The 20090-nt window shown below is 37.8% G+C and overlaps 1 protein-coding gene across 1 annotated transcript in view; it reads left to right on the forward strand.

Annotated features, from left to right (window-relative positions):
- The window catches only part of PLPP4 (phospholipid phosphatase 4), a 61394-nt gene extending 41574 nt beyond the window's left edge, over positions 1–19820 (forward strand). The window contains exons 6-7 of the mRNA XM_072871353.1: positions 10928–11098; positions 16769–19820. Coding sequence (XP_072727454.1) covers positions 10928–11098; positions 16769–16968 — 371 coding nt within the window. The 3' untranslated portion in view covers positions 16969–19820. The remainder of the gene's footprint in view (positions 1–10927; positions 11099–16768) is intronic.
- Positions 19821–20090: the final 270 nt, after the last annotated feature.

Here is a 20090-nt window from a genome sequence, read left to right on the forward strand (position 1 = left end):
CTATTCTGTTCTCCATCTTCTCTGCTCTGGCTGTGTTCCTTCATTACTTCCTTGAAATCAGTAAGTTTGTATGGGTGAACACAGCAAGATCCTGTCCAGAAAAATGGAACTACTAGTTGCTGTAAATAACAAAAAGTCTAAAGGCAAGGGTTAAAATATATTTATGTTATCAAGCAGTAGAATAGTATATCACTGTCTAGTATTGTTTAGTATAGCAAGGAGGCTAGATTCTGAATGAAAAAGAGAGTATCACTGTATTCAGAGAATGCCTCTTGCAGTAAGGTAGGTAATGGGCAGGAGTTAAATACGAGGAGCAGGAGTATAATTTGGATGTACCTACTCATGGGTCTGGCCTTGATTCTGTTACCAAAAAAATGTTACATAGCATACCTTGGAAATGACTATTTATCTCTAGCAATTATAGTCTCGATAACTGGTTCACGTAGCAGTGTCTGCATTTATTTGGATGTGTCCCATTCCTCCTAGTTAAACTCTGCTTATTTGGGCAGAAAGTGTTCTCAAGATTACTCCTAAATTAGTTTTCTGTCCAATTCACTCCTTGGTTTTGGGGGAAGGAGAGAGAAATCTCTTGGTTGTTTTCCTTCTCTAAACCAGTAATAAAGTCTCTGACAGCCAGACTAGGAGTCGTCTTGGTGTGAGTTGTCATCTTCGACAGGTAAGGACTACTACAACAGTTCTTAAAAGAAATAGCACCTTTGCTGTTGACTGGCTGATTGGTTAATATTTTATTTTCTCTTTATCTCCATAATTAACCGTTCCACTCAGTGTTTTTTGTCACTGTATGGTGCGTTACCATTGTATTACACCCGAGCAGTTGCCTTCTCTGATGATATCAAAGCTGATTATGCAGTTCATGCTTGCACCAGATTTGCTTGATGAAGCACTAATTAAATGAATGTAATATTTGTGGTGTGTCTTGCTGTGTCACTAAAAAGAAGAAAGGAGACTGGAAAATATTATATCTTTAGAGTGAAAGGACAGCTAGCTCTTCCTCCCCTTTTTCACTAAATAATTGAAATTAGTTGTAAAAAGGAAAAGATTTTTACATTTTAAAAGCCATCCATTTGTTTGAAAACTTAAAATGATTTATGTGCTTCAGAGTGAATAAATTATTGAATTTCAATAGAATTGTTTGCTATCCTATGATAATTTATATAAAATATTACTGCAGTACATGTAATTATAGTTGGGTATCTAAATTTGAACTGTTAATTATCTTTAGCTAGCAATTTCATGGAGGATAATCATATTTCCTTCAGTTGAAAGTGAACATTTTAAGTAACAGATGAGCTACAAGCCACAGGTTTTTGGCAGTAATTGCTGCTACTCCCCTATTTTCAAGATAAATCTCTTAATTAACAGCTGTATGGCAGTGTCTCTCTGAAATATTTCATGCTCTTAAAGAAGAATCCAGAGAAATAAGGAATGTATTTCTTAGATATGCAAGGAAAAAAAAAAATCTCCTGTGGGGTTTATTGGCTTCTTAATTCAGACTGTAAGTGTACTCAGGAATGGTTGTGTTTAATGCTTTTACCTCTTCTCTGACATATTTACCTCTCAGTACTCAATAACAAAGGCTGTTTGAATTCATGAGGGACTTGTGAGATGAACTCTTTAAGGTTTAGTTTTCCAGCTGTAATAATAAATCAAATCCTGCTAGTCTGTTTGAGGTTCAGATTATGCATATGTCTCAAGCGTACCTCCAAAAGACTTCCTATTTTTCCTGAATTTAAAAAAAATGCGGGTTTTTAATACATGATATCGTATCTGTAAAACAGTGGTTCCTCATTGGTGTTTATCCTACCTAGCAAACATGTTCTACGCATTGTCTTTTACACTGTAGCATTTAACACAATAACTTTTTTTCTTTTTTTTACGGTAGTATATGGTAATATATTTTTCTCCTTTTCTACACATGATTAGAGATTAATCCTAGTTCTACTGTGTACTTCAGAATGGACAACAACTTTATTTTTGCTTTCTTCAGAGGATCTAGACTGAATTGGAAATGAAGATACCCACTTTCCAGTCCCTGTTTCTCTCAAGAAAGTTATTTAAAAGTTTCTCTGAGAGAGTTATTTACAAGTTTGGAGCTCAGCATTGAATTCAGTGATGGTATAATGTAGCTGAACCAGACACCTCTTGGTGTCCTGGTTCACTTTGCTGCTTAAAGTGTGGTTGAAGAAGGCTTCAGATCACTTGCCTCCCCCCCCCCCCCCCCAACTCTTCTTCGTTACATAAAACCCCCAATGATAAGTTCCTCTTGCAAACGGTGGATAGATCAGGCTTTATCGCTTTGCATTTTGCAGTGTTGCAAGAATAAAAAATTTTCCTGTTCCTGCTGGGTCTCACAGCATGAAAAGAGAAGCAGAGATCTTCTATACAGAAGATCCAGCTTACTGCTGGAGCTGTGCATAGTCTTGGGGTTTCCTTAGTTTCTTTTTGAAGTATTTAGGGGGATTATTTGCAGGCAGTACTAACACTGGTATAATCCAGCAAACTCTTTGACACTGCCTACTATGCTGCATCTTGTGTTAGACAGAAGCATTCCGATCCTCCACTGTAAAAAGTTTCTGTCCATCAAGGTACTCTTCGAAATGTCTTTTAACTGTATTTTACATGCTAATATGTATGCTTGTACCAATTCGCTTCAAACAAATTTTAAATTAAATGCACATCCCCAAAAGATTGATACAAATACTTGGCATGGTGAATGGGAGGACAAGTGGTTGAGCAGGATGTGATCCGTTATCAAGGATACTACCGATGTATGGCAAAGCAGGAAGCAAGAAGTTACCCTGATCCACGCTGTGGGACTTGGTATCTTCCAATGATGAACTGGAAAGAAAAAATTGCTCTTGACAGGGATTATTTGTAGTTAGATACTTCATAAACCCCCCAGTGACAATAATTTGTGTTAGAGTTGGAGAGCTGATGATCTAAAGCTTGTGGCTAGATACTGTATTTATGCTAAGGTCTAGCAGAAAGAGAAATTTATTCTTTGGTTATTGATAATTGACAGGGTAGTAGCTGTTTAATTAGTACTGACCTGTTTGAATTAACCTGGCAACTCTTATCTTAGTTTTAACAATTTTTCTCAAGAAACTAGAGGTATAGTATCAGGACTTTATTTCATAAAGGGATGCACATCTGATCTAACAAAAAAAATTCAGTCAACACTTGGTATTCCTGGTGCCTGTAAGGAGAAGAGTTCATTAGCCAGGGACCACACTAGAGTAGCACCATCACGGGTGTGTTCAAGGACCAGTTGCATCCTGATGTCATTCTGTCCTAGGTTTAAATCTGATACAAGTTCATTAGCTGGACCTAATTTCACAAAGTGTAATCGAGAAGCATGGAGATCTTGGCAGTGAGTAAAGAGTAAAAAACACAGCTTGCAGAGAAAGATATCTTTCTAGTCTGATGCAGTTGTATGCTTAGGGCTGAGTTTACAAGACAGTCTCTTGTAGCTTATATTAATGCTAAGGCTGTTTTGATTAGTGCATGAGTGCTGACCCCTTGTCTTCAAAGTAATTCCAGAATCTGAGCACTTTTGGGCTTGTCTTTACTGTGTTCTCAGAGAAAGGGGATTTGTTCAAGGTTTCTGTCAACAGAAATGGCAAAGCAGGCTACGGAACAGGTTCACTTTTAGGACTTTTTGTAAATGGCATCATTAACTGAACAATCAGAACTTAGTTCTCATTTTTTGGTAGCAGTGAGATGCACCCTGAGACCACTTTAGATATTTCAGGTGTAATGAGGTATCTTGAAAGGTACATCAAAATAAAATATGTCAGAAAAAACAAAAAAGGTTCATGAGAATTCCCTGTGACAGTCCTGCAAAAACAACCTAATGACTAATACTCTAGTTGCTTGCTTTTCAGATAGTATAGGTCTATTTTTGTTCTAACATGTCTCTGTCTCTGATATCTCCTTTTTATTTCCCAAGTCCCTGCATACATTTGTATTTTGTGATGTGCTTTTCATGTTGCTTCTGAACTGTCTTTCTTTGTGAAAAGAAATTAATAAAGCTAAGCCAAAGGGAAGGTGATTGACTGTCCCACTTGGAAAAAAATTAAAATATTTTGCCCGTGATAATAAGCTCAAAACATTCTCTGGGAATTGTACTTCTATAAAATCCTCTTTGCATTGAATTTCAGCATTAAAATTTATGCAGCCATTGGTATCATACTTTTTCCTTCAGGAAAGATAAATATTTCAGTCTTTGAACAGTGTGAAACTGAAAACATTCACCAGTAGCCCTAGCTAAAATTGCAGTAGGCTGCTGTGCAATTTCAGTGATGAATAGTATGTGTTTGCATTTGGAAAATATACAGTAATCACTGCAAGTATAAAGCATTACAGACAAAGAGATGGATCATTTTCTCTGATTGTTACATAGGACATTTGAATGGTTGTTTTGCAGTTTCATAATTTATTGCCACTTAAATAAGTTACGATTTTTTCCTCAGCTCAAAAACTGCTTAGTGTAAAGAAGACATGTATTGCATGCTTAGCAAAGCATTCATTAAAACTTGAGAAGCTGAAGATCCTCATGGGGTAGTTTAATTTCCAGAAAATACCCACAAAAGCAATTACGTTTTTAATGAATAATTTATTTGGGGTGCTTTAGATCAGATTCTTGTTCACAGTTTCTCACTTTATGCATTTCAACTTGGTAATTGGTTTGGTCTGTACAGATAGGTTTTTAAACTCACCTAGATCCGCTGTCTGGAGAGAATCAGATGTCAGGATGGGGTTTGCTGTGTCTCTAGGTGCTATCATTGTCTTTATTTCTTCTGTGAACATTTTTTTTTTTTTAAAGAAGGTGATAGGCACAAACTGAAAGATTGAGTCTAATGTAGTTTTGTTTATTCCAATAACGGTAATGCCCAAGAGGAAGCTGGTTTTTGACATGCTTCAAGTACCGTTACGGTATAGTTTTAAAATGTGCCTTCCAATAGCAGTTCCAGATGCCCCACCTGCACAAAACAAGGTGAAAGGCACTCTCTTAAGTTGGTAATTCCTAAACCATTAGGATGTAAAGGTCAAAACACCACTTTCTTGTCTTCACACAGAAGTCTACAGCTATCTAGCTAGTTCTAAAAACCTATTCAGTTGGGTTGTTTTGACTCTTCCATTTTCTACCCTCTACTGGGTGCTCGTTCATCAGATCTGCAAGGCTTGGACCTGGTACCTGTACAGAATGCCATTATCCCCTTCAAGGTTTTCCATGGTGACAAGGTTCTGCGCCCTTTGATCCAATTGCAGGATGAGAGCTTAGTACATGAACTCCTTGGGCAGAAGGCATGCCAGGTTTTCGTTTTTATCTATGAAGTATTTTGTTCATGTCATTGCTGTAACAGTAAATAAACATACTCAGATACTTCCTTTTCCTTATACCTCAACAGGTGCTTGTAACGGAGTGTTTGCATCAATTCTGCATCTACTTGATTATTGTGAAGCAGGAGCAGTGCTACTTGTAGGAAAGCTATTGGAGAGCCTTACTGATTTTTTGCCTGCATAGCAGTGTTTATATTTTTCTTCCTATTGTAAGTGTTTTACTGAATCAAGTCCTCAGATGAAGATGGCTCATGATGATGGTGGTTTACAATTTGATCATGGTTTTGTCAGTAAAAACTTCACCAAGTGGTTGGTGTTACAAGTCCTCTTGCATCTGAGATAATTCTCCTCCTCTATCTTCAGCTTATTTCTCTGCAAATTATACTTTTTCCGAACTCACATTCTGGTGCTAACTGTATCATACTTAATGGTGTGATACATAGGAGGGCAGACGAAAATATCAGCTGGTCCCTTCTGACTGCCAACTCTCTGAACTTTTGAACAGTCCTTATTCAGCAAGCAAAATAAGCAGCGTTATCTGCAGAGAAAAACCCCAGTACGCTTTGTGAACTGGACCAGCTTAAAGTGGTGACTTCAAGTTGATGGATCCCCTGTGTAACTGGTATTCAAAAGTCTTTCTGAGAATGGGAATAGGGAATTAATTTTGATGAGCAGAGAGACAACGTGCTTGCTCTCTACTGCCCTGCTGGCTTGGGTCGTGTGACAGAACTTGCAGTACAGTCTCTGAATGCTTTATAGCCATGTTGCAAACAAAATCAGTTAGACACCTTTGACTGGTAGGTCTACAATAACCAGTAGGTCTACATTACGAAAAAGCAAAACAGGTATAAAAAGGAATGGAAATTGATTTACTTTTTCACAAACTAATGTTTATTCATGAGTGAGGGGCTGTCTAGGTACCATGAATATTATCTGGAGAGTGCATATGCATTATTAAAGATTCTTTGTAGATAATAGTTTGAAATAAAACCATATAAATACAGCAAAAACATAATATGTGTGAATTCCAGTGACTCCTTTAAAGAAACCCCAAACATGCATAACATGAACTGTGAATCTCAACTCCCTTCAGAATCTGTTCAGAAAGGTACAAAAATTTGCAAATCCGGATTTTTACTGGTGTTTGAATAGCCCCGTTGGCCTTAAACCAATTATCTGATGCTATCAGCAGACCCAGGAAATGGAAGTAAACCATAAGGAAACAAATCAAATATTGCTTAATGTCTTTTTCTCTCATTTCAAGTCTTTTATCCCCTTTAAGTTAGCTCATAGTACCTATTCCTGTAAGAGTTACATTTTCCCTTTTCATTCCAAAATTCCCTTCATCTCTGTTAATTTCTTAAGAAACCATAGCTGCCTTATTTAAAGAGAGCAGTTCAATAACAAATTTCAGAAGGCAGAGGGAGGACAGTGAGGCAGCACAAGCGTCTAGCTAGGCACGGACCCTGGCTCTCTAGGAGCCAGGTTTCATCCCTGACTGAGCAAATCCCTTCTGCTCTCTGCACTTCACCTTCCTCCTTTGCCTTTGTATCTTTAGTTGCTAAGCTTTGTGGGAGTGTCCTCTCTCTGTGTTTGCATAGCACTGGGAATAACGGTAACCTTGTCTCAGTTGACACCTCTCAGGGCTGCTACAGTGCAAATGTTCCGTTTTCTGTCTTTCAATACGTTCACAAAATCTCCAGTGTTTTATCAAGCCCTGCCAGAACACGTGGCTTGTCTCGGGAGAGTTTTTCCTGTGTTCAGCAACTTGTAACATCAGGCTTTGATTTGAGTTAGCTACACCAATTGTTTAAAATATCTCATTTCTTTATACTGTGTGTTTGATTCACTCCTTTCTCCTCTTCCAACACTTACAATCAATTAAATATTTCTGTCTGGCATTTGCATCAACATCTGTCTTGAGTTAACGTTGTTTTAAACTAACAGACTGATTTTCTTATTTTCATTTTCGCCAATGTCTCCAAAGAGGGCTGGTTGGTATTTTATGTTGCTCTTGCCTTCTTTATATAAACAGACTATTAATTTTTTATAATCTGGGAAGAAACCAACTTAGCAGAAGTATTTGTGTAGATGAGGAACATTGGTTTGCTGATTCTTTGGAATGTCTTCTTATGCAGAATGATAACTTTTATTACAACGTTGGGCCGTATGTAATATAGTAGGGCATGTGATATGTGTGTATGTGTGTGTTTGCATTTTCTCTGTGATACAGTGAGGTATTGACTCTAGCTGGTGCAGAAAAAAATTTGCTCAAATACGTTCTACTGATTGACCAATTCTGCTGTGTGACTATCACCTGTAGTCCCAGGTTTCTTGAAGAGTGAATTATTTTTCTTAATGTCATTGACTGACAACATCTTCAAAATATAGCCATCAAGCAAAGAAGTTGCCTACCTGGAGTGCACAGCAGTCGAGTTGTCTTGGAATATATAGTTACCTTTATAATGGGTACTCCCACATCCCAGAGCGCTTAGCTGTTAATTCCACATTCTTTGCTGCTGACTCTGCACACACTGGGACTATTGGGTCAGGCAGCTCTTTCTGGCTGTGCATGCTCCAGGGTGAGGGAAGTCAATCTTACAATATTGCCATGTAAAGCTGCTCTGGAGAATATTAGTTTCATAGCCACAAGCTAGAGTATCATTATATTACTTTTCCACCTTACATTAGGCCTAAGTTCTCCCGGAGGAGTGTTTGTGAGTCTGTTTTCTTCCTGACCTTCAGTTTAGAGGAACACATCAACCATCTAAGGCAAATTCTACTTTGTGTCTAGTGGAAGTACAGATCCTGCTGAACTTCTGTATTCATTCATGAGCACCTCCTTCTGGAAATGTGGCAGATCCTGAAAAAAACAAATTCTGGGGAAATAATTTTTTAAAAATATCACAAGGTTTGCTCTAAAGCCCATTTCGCTAAATCTGTTGCTGCTGCCCACCACACTGACAACTGCTAGTAAAATTGCCTGGCAAGTGCTAGTAATCGTGAATACAAGTCTGTGTGAACCCAGCACCTACACTATAGTTTGGGCAATATTTCTTTAAGCCCTCTAAATTGCTAGGCATTGTAGATTGCCTGAAAATGAACCCACAAAGCACTTGAAGCTTCTGCCTGGGAATACTGTCTTCAGATTTCAGTTCATCCTCTTCTAAAGATCTAAAAAATAATAACCTGGGATGGAAAATGGAAATATGAAAATAAAACTAATTTTTGAGAGGAAGTATTTGAAAGTATTCATTCCAGGATTGCACTTGATAAATGAACGTCCAAGGCAGATTTAGTTTTGCTCATTCCAGTTACTCAGCTGGAAGATGGAATGATGCAGACAAGTCCTGTCCTTGCAGTCTCAGGTAAGTTTATACATGTTTCTAGTTCCAAAGGTCTGCAGAATGGACAACCCTATGTCTGCTCACACAGATGCGAAGGTGTGTTGTTAGCCATCAAAAAAAACCCAAACCCTATAAAGAGCTGCAGATCTTTGATACAAAAGACAATGCCACAAAAATTATCTAGTGCAACAGGAAGAGCACAAAAGAGAGCAGTGTACTCTTTTGTCATATTCCAGTGGCTAATCTAGCAAACGTGAGAGGCACAAGAGAAAGTCTACGCTGGAAAGAAGACAAAATGTTTATTTTAGTTTTAAGTGTGTCAGTCTACACTGGGTACTAAGAGTTGGAGAGGATGTTTGAAAAGGGAGGGGAGGTATTCCAGTTTTCTGAGATGCGTTGTCAGGATCATAGATTGATTTTTTCCCATAGTGACTGTAACCTGGTGCTCTGACTGTGCATCTCACAGCCTGTTTCTGTGTAAGACATGCTCCTCTTAGGAAAATACATTCATTTCAAGAATACCATGACATAGAAATGTCAGAAGAAATGATTCCTCCTTGTCTGATAGATAGTCTGAAAGGCAAAGCAAGTTTATATGACTCTCAAAGGTCTGTACACAAGAAGATAACCCAGTTTGTAAGAAATCTTTTATTTACTCAGGATTGTTTGTTATATTTTAAAGTTTGCCTCCCACTGTCTTCTGACAAGTACGGAATCAGCGCTGGTTGAAAAAGCTTCTAGGAAACAATTATTTGATATACTGGTTTGATGACTAATCAGCATTCTGTCTTGCTCCGCCACATCCAGTCTAAAGAAGTGATTTATTTGTGTGTTTGAAGATGAAATGCAAATCTTCAGTAATTGCATTCAAACAGCTGTGTAGTATAAACTTATGAAACCACTCCATTGTACCGTCAGCTAAAATTGACCATCCCATAGATTTATCAGCAGAACACGAAGTAATTACTTTGTCACATCTAGCATTTGGGAACATGAGGAGGAGGGCATTTGAAAAGCCCTAGCAGGAGATTAGAAAAAAGATGCATGTCTGACCCAGCATTGATGGTGATTTTACCATTAAATTCACTGATAGCAGAATTAGAACAGAATTTTGTATTATGAATGTGACCTATTTCCTCTTATAGAGGTGCTTAGATATCACAAAGATAAAAAGTATAAAGGTAGTCAGAAAAAGGATTTCAAATGTTTGGATAAATATTTATAGTTTTGCTATCTGTGGTTTACATGCTTATATTCTATTTTGATCTCTGCAGTCAGGAGCAAAATTGAGTATGACATTTGTAGAGAAAATAGAAGATATGTTTCAATGTTTTTATAAAAAAATTTTAAAATGCATATTTAAAAAAAAATAAATCCATCCAGCATCTCTCTGGAAGGTGAACAGCTGCAAGAGGAAAGAAGTTCAGTACAGAAATCTTGTGCCTGAGTTCTGTCATCACTGCCAGTTGAGCACGTTCTATAGAAACAGGTTAATGGAACCTAAAAATCTCATTTAAATGTAATTCAACTGCAGTGCAAACTGACTGAATCCTTTTCTGCTTTGAACCTTAACTTTTTAGAAACAGCTCTAAAATCAGGAAAGACATGCTGAAGGTTGAGCATGAAAGATCTTCTGTGACTCAAGTTAAAAATTTGCCTAAATGTTTAATTTAATATGCAAATAAAATCAGGGATTCTTTCCACAGCCGATGTCTCCCCCAGAGGAAGAAGGTAAATTGCTAAAGGAAAAAAAGTTCAATTGCTATTGGATAGATGAATGTCTAGAGGTACCACAGTATTTGCAGACACGTCAGATTTTGTGAAAGCTGAGTATCTATGAGAAGGAAGTGGATTTGTTTCGCAGTGTTTACTTGCCTGATTGCTTGCATTGCTACATAGATAACGCCACTGCTGTGGAGAACATATGTACGTCATGGATCTTGTGGGAGACTACCTTCTTCCATTCAGCCCCCAAAGTACTGTGCTTTTTAAAGTTTGTAAGATCATGATTGCTTTATTAAAAAAAAAAAAAGAAAACAAAAAAGCTCTCTGCCTAGGCAATTTGCTACATCCCTTTAAAATACTGAGTTACAACAGCATCATTTGTAGTAGGACCTTGTAGGAGGACCTTGCTGTCAGATCTTAAAGGATCGTAAGGGATAGTATCGTACAGTGTTAATGACAAAATACCATAATTCTGTGTTTTTCTTTATCAGTTGCATTTTCAGGCCTTGGCTTTACCACCTTCTACCTAGCTGGAAAGTTACACTGCTTCACAGAAAATGGCCGGGGGAAGAGCTGGCGGCTTTGTGCAGCAATTCTCCCACTCTACTGTGCCATGATGATTGCACTGTCACGTATGTGCGATTACAAACATCACTGGCAAGGTGAGCCACGGAGATACCTTTTTTTCTACTTTTTTTTTATTAGTCTTGTATTTGATTTTTTTGTTTGTTTGTTTGTTTCATTAAATCACATGAGTTACAACACAATAGTATGCTATAGATTTTCCTTGCCCCTGGACTAATGCTGAGGGTTTCAATGTCTGAAAATATTGCGGGGGACCTTTACCATTCTATATGTTTATATACACAATGTACATCATCGTATTTATATACAAATCTACATCAGTGGTTTTTTTTACATCATCATTTTTTACAAATGTAGATCAGTGCCATAGCCATCTTGGATGGATCCAGCTGTTGGATGGATCCAGCTGTAGGCTGGATCTGGCCCATCAGAGTAGCTCTGTCGTGTGGCCTAGTCCTTGCCTACTGCTTTTGCAGGTACCTGCTAGGTACCTGTTGCGTACGTGAGTGATTGCTAATATGTGGCTGCATGTGCATTAGACTAGACTGAAGCATTTGTACGTAGCTGGCCATTGCAAAGATGCGCTCAGTCATTGGTCTGTGTTCTGGTCATTTGATGCACATGATGTAATACACTGTTTTTCATTCAAATCGAACTATATTGGGCATGAGGTAGGTTCATGGCCCCTCCTTGAGAAGTGTAGAAACATTGTGTACCAAGCTACATAGCACAGGTTGTAGCAGGTTCTGAAAACCTTGCTGCGAAGTTTGATGTTTTCTGTTCTCTTAATTTTTTTGGCCAAGGTTGTAATTGCTCCCGTGGTGTCAATTCCATACTTTCCAAAGTCAGGTCCTACTTAAGGAAATGTTTCATCTTCTTGTTACATCCTATTAAAAATTATTTTCCATAGCTTTGGGCTGCAAATATTTCAAGGATGGTATTTTGTTATACTGACTGGATGTTAGCGTGATGGATTCAGTATGGTACCATACATGTGGTACCAATGCATATTCATTAGTTTGTAACTGCAAATAAATGCTGAATGTATTCAATATGGACGACTAGGTCATTGAAGCAGCATGCAAGTGTCTTTCTTGATCGTAAAGTACATCCACAAAGCCAGAGAAACCTGCCACACAATCTTAAACCTTTCCCTTGTGAGGGAATGACAGTTATTGACAGAATGGGAGATGGCTCGTTAGACTCTAACAGCAGCATTTGATATGTTGGGTGAGTTGTATAAAATGCTCTTGGATGAACCTGTATCCTTAAAAGTCTACATATAATGAACAACAGGGGATATTCTTAAGTGAAGCATGGACAGTCTGAAGGATGCTTGGTCCTAATATCTTTTTCATTTACTTCTTATTGTTTCTAGTGGAAACTTTGGATCTTCATATTATGTGAGCTTTCTCATGTAAATAAGGCATTGTTATAATACAATGTAACTAGAGTAGATACCTTTCAGGAGGTTTCTTAGTGAGGTTGAATTAACTAGCACTGACCTTCATAGCTTCAGGGCTATGCCGCAGCATCCTCTCTTCCCTCATGGTAGGCACTTTTGGAGTACAACACCAGTCAGACCAGCTGCATCTGTCACGGGAGGACTGTTGTCTCAGAGTCCTTTAACATTCAGGTGTGAGACGTAACTGATATAGGCGGCTAAGCTATTTATTAATTACACACTTCTATTACTAAGTTACAATTCTGTGACTTCATCCTATTAAGTCAGAATTATACCACGCCTTAGCCTCCCACACTGAGTTTTTCAGACATGGACCTGGTAGAGAGTCTGGCGGGTTGTCCACAAGGCTTCCCTCCAGCGTCCACAGGTCAGTTTACTACTGTCTGTCAGCATCTACACTTTCACTGTCAAAAACCCCTACCATCTATTATTTCTTTTACCATTTCTTGACCCTCTTTTTCACCGCCTTTGTACCTACCTTTCTCCACTCATGTCTCCTCCTAAGTAAACTAGCCTGTAATTACTTTTTCCCATTTTATCTCCATATTCCTATCAGAAATACCAAACTTGGTATTTCTAATACTGTTATGTAGGTCATCTTGGCTTTATATGGTATTGCTGGTATGGTACTGCTGGCCTTGCAAATTATACTCCCCTCAAGGTCCTGAGCGCTCCTTTCAAGTATCTGCTTCATACTGGTTACATATTGTTTACCTGTTTTCTAAGACATATCATTCTGTTGCTTCCTCTACATAGTTTTGATTAAGTACAGCATTTCTTATCTCATACTGTCCCGCTCAGCATTTCTTATCTCATACTGCAGTCAGCATACCAGAGCAAGACTCATCCATGCTTTTTCTTGCTCTGTTTTTTGTGTTCGTGCAGCATCCTGTTCTCCCATAGCTGCTTAATCACCAACCATTAGCCTTGACATGTTCTTTAAGGAGTCCTGGTTTCCTGCAGGGGCCTTGTCTTGTTACAGGGCTCATTACTCTTCTTTGCTCTCCGGCACTCGGAGTCGGAGAGAGCCTCCAGCACAAAGCTGCTGAACGTGAGGTGCGTGCCTCGCCAGGCTGGCAGGTGGGACAGATGGCAGAGTTACGAATCTCGTGCTCAATGTGTGACACTTGGCTGGTTTGAACTCTGTTAAAGAGAGAGAGAGGAGTGTGAATGAATGTGAATGGGAGTGTACAGGTTTACTCTCAAGTTTAAACAAGTTTACACATGTTTAAAGTTTGTACTGTCTCTTGCCAAGAGTAAGAATTATTTATGTACTGAAACATGTGCTACGAGGCAGATTATGATGGTGTATTTTATATATGATGGAAGAAGACTACACCCAAGGGGTTGTGGCTGTGTCCATTACAGCCGCTCACATTTTTGTCTTTGAAGTTTAAGGAGATGGAGCTGAAAACTCAGCTCTTCCCAAGCTAAGAACAGGGCTGGCAGACATTATTCTGCAGGTAATCTATGCTTTTACCTGAAAGAACGGCATTCTCAAGGGAGCGACTAGTTCATTCTGTCATATACAGCACAGAAGCTCAGGCCTTATCTTTTATGCTCAGCAGAGTCAACTGATTGTGTTAAATTACTTATGGTGGCTTTATGATGGAGTCTTAACTATGCTGTGGGGAATGAACAAGGACCATCAAGATCACGTCCAAGACTTAGCATACTGTAGGTGAAAGATGGAGTGGGGTATCCTTACATTAAAAAGCCATTGAGTGGGCTCAGAAAGTTAATATTATGAGTACTTTATAAGCTCCCTTCAGTTTGTCTGGAAAACGTAGTATTCAAGATCTTAGTGTTGGTATTGGTGAATATTTCATTATGAATCATGAATGTATTGACTGTTTTTAAGTCCCTAGATCTCTGTATAGGCTTATAACTCTGAAAATGTTAATTTACTCATGAAATAAATAGAAATTTTGTATGAAAAAAAGTAAAGATAAATACTGAGACTGAAAGAATATTCTTTTTCCTTTATGGGCAAAGGAAAAAAAAAGAAAAAAAAAAAAAAAGGAAGCTGTGGCTACCATGAGCTCAAACAAAACACAGAATTGTTGTCTTCAAAAACAGGAGTCAAAATAGCTGCCTGTGTGTTTGCTCAGTAGCCCTGGTCAAGGTCAGTAAGCTAGAAATCTTTGGCGTAAGTCACGTAGTGAATTTATATTACTGTGGTGCCCAAACTGGGGCACAGGGTTGAATAATTTGCATGTAAGTGTTTTGAAATAAATTAGCTAGGCAAGTTTTCAGCAAGTCTTGAAATACCAGGGAACTTATAGAGAACTGGCAGAAATCTGGTGTTTCTCCATAATTAAAAATAGTAATCATAGGCTTGACCTCATTGTTAAGCAAAATAAAAAGCAGCTGGAACAGGATTCAGTCAACCACAGTTACAGGAGGGTAGTCTGAGAATTACAACCAACACAGGTTTATAGAAAATGAATCTTGTTACAATAACTAAATATTTTACAAGTTGATTTATACTGTAATAGTATATTATAGTGAAAATTCTTGCCCTTGGTACCTTTTGTACCATGACAGTTTGACAGAGACAGTCCTAATGGTACAAAAATCAGTCAGCTGCCAGTACGGGTAGGCTGAGCTTCTGTCTGCTTGCAAATACTGGGTACACACTATCACCTTTTAAAACCTTACTTGAATCTCTGTTACATTTGTTTGTGATAGATTTGTTATGTGCTTTAGCGTATAGGAAGAGAATAGAGGATTAGAAGGGATCTCCTAGGTCATTCAGTCTAGTCCTCTTCCTCAACAGACAACTGTGACTTATAATCGCATTTCTTAAATTTATCCATTTCAATCTTAAATTTTTCAGGTTTTCTTGCCCTAGCTATTCCTGTTAAAAGGCTCTTCAGAATCTCACTCCTCCGATGATTACAAGCCATTTATTACCCACTGAAAATTGAACAACATGCTCTTTGTCCTAATATATACTAGACTGACAAACTAGGGCATTTAATCTGTATTTAACTATTTTAGACAAAAATAATTTGGATTGAGTAACCCTTCTTTGTCATTAAACTCAATGATTTGCTATTTTTATTACACTGTGGTTTCTTTGTAACTGGAAGTAAAATACAGAAACACAGGTATACACAGATGATACGGTGCTTAGTAAGCCTTGATAAAATAAAACATGGTGTGAAGTATTCTAGCCAGTGCCTTTTGCCTCACTTTCGTTATTGTTTGTGTTCACATCTGAGGCTTTCAAAGTCAGTGTGTATTTTCAGTGAAGTTTTGCTCTGGTTGCTTGAAAATGAAACACAAGATCAGGCGAGCATATTAGCAAGAAGCAAGGAAAACCTGACAACAGAACAAGTCCTCTTAGCCTTCAGGTGCTATGGAGTTCCCATGCAAAACTTAAAATTGCCTGTGTATGAGAGCTGCAAATATCTCATTCAATGGCCTTATTTTATCTTATTTTATTTTCTGGTAGGAGTATGGTATAGTAAATAGCATCAAAGAAAGATATTCAAAAGGTGTTAAATCAGTTAACAGGCACGCTTAGTCTTTGACCTTTCATGTGCTTTTAGGAAGAATTCACTCAGCTTGAAATTTTTCTCGACAGCTGTCTTTCTCAGGGGCTTTTCAGGAGCTGCAAGTAAAATGAATTGTTGTAGCTACAGTGGCCCACTTCCTGAAGGAAGATAATTTTCCATCCTACATCTTACCTGCTCCCTGTCTGCACTGAAGAACGCCTTCTGGAATACAAAACAGTCACAAGTAGATGTGCCATTTTAGCTGCCATCTTTCCTGGGGGTACTTAGGCAGAGACAAGGAGCAGACTGTAGTCAGTGCAATAGTTTGAGGTGTACCTGTCAGCAGGAGAGCTCTGGATGCTGTAAACAGCATAGTTCAACTGTATTGTTCATAAATGGAAAACCTGGTGGTGGTCATTGTAAATCATGGGAAACTGAAAGAAGACATGACCAGCCTTAAAGGCTGGTCAACAGTGAGCTGGAACATCATGAATATTTAATGCCCCATGGAAACCATTCTATTTCCCTTGTTCATCTCCTGAAACATAGCCAACCATCTGCATTTTGGGTATTCAAAATATTGGAGATGTCCCCCCCAAAATACTGATTTTACGTGTTCTACATGATGGTGGTATTCAGCTCCAAATTCTTTATGAAAATTTGAGGTTCAGATTTTCTGGGTTAAACACTTCCAGGTCAGCCAAAGGTCTTTTATTTACAGTTGTCACTACTGGCTGTCCTTTCCATGGTAACATACTTCTGTTGCTTTTCTTGTCTAGATGCTTTCGTTGGAGGGATCATTGGCCTCATTTTTGCTTATATTTGCTACAGACAACACTACCCTCCTTTGGGTAATACAGCTTGTCATAAATCTTATGTCAGCCTGCTAGATCAGAACTCTGTGAAGAAAGAAGAGAGACCTACAGCAGATAATGCTACCGGCCTGCCTCTAGAGGGAATAACTGAAGGTCCTGTATGACTTTAAGAAATGTGCAGAATGAACTTTTAGCCTTCTCACATTTCCTCCAAACTGGTCTCTTAACATGGTCTTTCTTACTGTACGTGTTTTTTCTTTTGTTTCTTTCCTTTTTATAAAGAAAAATGAAATATTTTATTTTTAATGCCATATCATCATACCTGTAAAGTTAAATTTTCCGTTCATATTGACTTACTGAATTATCTGTTTTCAGTCTACTGCAAACAGATAGACTACTTGAGGGAAGGGGAAAGAACATTAATAAAAACAATCCCATGTGGAGAATGGTTAAGAGAGTAATTTTAAGAAGATGTGGTTGAGGATATAGTAGATATGGAAACAGATTTTCTGAAGTACTGAGTGTCTCCTAGAAAGTTCCGGTCATCTTCAGCACTCATTGATTTTGATGGGTGATGAGTACACACAGCACTTTTCATCAGGTGTTCAGCATCTGTTGTGGCCAGCCATTTCTTTATATAATTTGATAAGTTGGGCATCATCCTTATGTTTATCTTTTTGCCTTCTAACATAAAAATCTCCACATGCTGGTAGAACTTTGTATTAATTGTCAAGTTTTGACAAGGTCATTCTGAGCTACTAATGATCAAGCAACCGAAAGGTATGAATGATTAAGTGTTTGTAAGAGCTAAGCCTCCTGCATTAGTAGTTCCACAGGATGACGCTGACATTCAAGAAATTCCACACTGTTAAAATTATCAGCTTGCAATAACATATATGTTCACAGGATGGATTAGAAACTTGGTATTACATCATTAGCAATTTTTTGAGAGCTCTTGCAGTAATTACCGTCAAAGCAAAATGCAAGAAAAGAACACCCATGACATTCAACAAGCTGAAGTCTTTAAAACAAATTTTAAAAAATCCTAAAACTGTGAGGATGAAGAAACACAATGTTTTCTGTGAATCTTGGTGTGCCATGTTCATTCTTGTGTAGTGACTCACTGCAGCATCAGTGATCTAAAGAAATGCAAAGATTTTCATTTGTGACTTTGGGTGCACAACCATGACTGCTTGTGGTGGTCTCCAGCACTGTAACATATCCAGAGGAATGCTGGAGACCGTTTTCCACTAGACCCATTCCACATTTTCAGCTCATCATGTTCTTGAGCATGGTGTTTGCAAAGGTTGGCTTGGTACCTGAATTGAAACTCACCTGAATCTAAACACTGTTGGTATGGAGAAGATTACTAAGTGTATGACTTTAATTAATTTATTATTGGTAGGATCCTGTTTTGTTATGTATGCACTATGCAGTATACATCACATTCCTGTGAAATGATGTACCTTTGGATGGCAGAATGTCAGATTCCAGAATTTTATTTCATAGATATCCTGTGAAAATGCAGGCAAATGTTCCAGACCACATCTTGGCAGTTGAACATTTCTTAGCCAGAGCTGCTGGTTAAAGCGGTCAAGATAGCGTTGATCAACGACCATTATTACGGTGCTTTAGACTGGAGGACACTGCTGCCATAAGTATAATTTATGTGTTCCTGTTGGAATATGTATTGGCCTTGTAGGCATTTTGTGATTCAAACAGCTCACTGTCTTTATGTAAGGCTTGTCATTTACTTTTCTGAAAGGTAAGCTTTGTAGATTTTTTTGAGAAGAGCTACTTCCTGATTGGCAACACCTGAATTTTTATAGCAAGCAAGTAGATTAGAATCCCTTTTAAAAAAAAATGTAATAGTTGTGTACAAGAGGATGCTACCATACTATATATAAACTTATATGATATTTGAAAATAACTATAAATGGGAAATGACATTAACAAACAGAATGTAATAGGCAAGAACCCAGGAGGGTTCTGTAGAAATTAGGCCTGATCTACTTGTAAAACTGGTACCAGTTTGGCTGCGTCAGTTAAAGGTAGGATTTTTTACTGACAGTTACATTATTCTGAGCTCTAGAATAGAGACAGTTATCCAAACATAACTGTGTTTTTGCTGGTGCATATATGCTAGTTCACAAAACTAGCATCAGCAAAGCACAATTATTCTGGCATTGCGTTTGCACTGGATTTGGCAGAACACCTCTCTAGTGTAACCGAGGTCTTATTCTAGAAATCCACACAGTTTAGTGGAGGTTTAATCTTTCTATAAAGTTTTTAAACCATCCTACAGAATTCTGTAACAGGGATATCATTTTCTATTACTTCATATGGGAGGATTAATGAAAGCCCTAGAGTAAGGGTATCATGTCTTTACATTGTATAGGGCTTAGCCATTAGCTTTTTCTTTCAGCAGGAACCCTCGTCTTCCAGGTTATATGCAAATGTTAAAAAAAATCTTAAATCAAAATTAGAAGTTTAATACTGATGCGTAGAGCATTTTGCATGTTTTTATATAGATCTGGCTTATTCTCAAAAATGAGTGGGGCCTCCTAACTGTGCTGTACACATTCCCAGTATTTTAATGGATTTTGATACAAACAAGCGATCTTCTTTGGGATTGGGAAAGCTTATTCAGCCCTCAAATGAGTAGTGGCTGTTAAAAGACTGGAATATGAAGTGTAATGCAGCATAAATACTTACATTGCAAGAGTAATTGGTGAACTTTGCAAAGCAGCAAAGAATAACATATTTTAATGGGAATAATTAAATTGAAAGTCATAAAATAGACAATGTAAAAGCTTTGATTAAAATGTAATTAAAATTATGAAAGACTTAATGAAGTGAAACTTGTGGAGGGATCTGTAGGCGCTGTAATTACCAGTGCAAAGTCAGTGTAGGGAAGGCATTTTTGTGGATCAATGTATTTTAATCTCATACTTTCTCAATGTGAAGGAAATGTAATGTTGTAACGCACCAATAAAACACCACATGAATGTGGGTTTGTACATCTGTGTGTTATCATTTTTTTTGAGAAGAATAAAAATTACCAAGTTAGTTTCATTAATAAACCGCATGGAGTATTACAAAAAAACAAGCCCGAATGTGACTGCATTATTGATAAACAAACAATAGTTCCAAAAGTCATTACTGATACCACTAAAATGGAACAGCCTTCCACCTTTACCCAAAATATGCTATCCAACTTTCACCCAAGAAAATGTACAGTGTAAGTCTGCAAGGTTGAAATTTTGAAATATTTAACCAGCTAAAC

Source organism: Ciconia boyciana, chromosome 8 (assembly GCF_034638445.1).
Source record: "Ciconia boyciana chromosome 8, ASM3463844v1, whole genome shotgun sequence".
Taxonomy (NCBI): Eukaryota; Metazoa; Chordata; class Aves; order Ciconiiformes; family Ciconiidae; genus Ciconia; species Ciconia boyciana.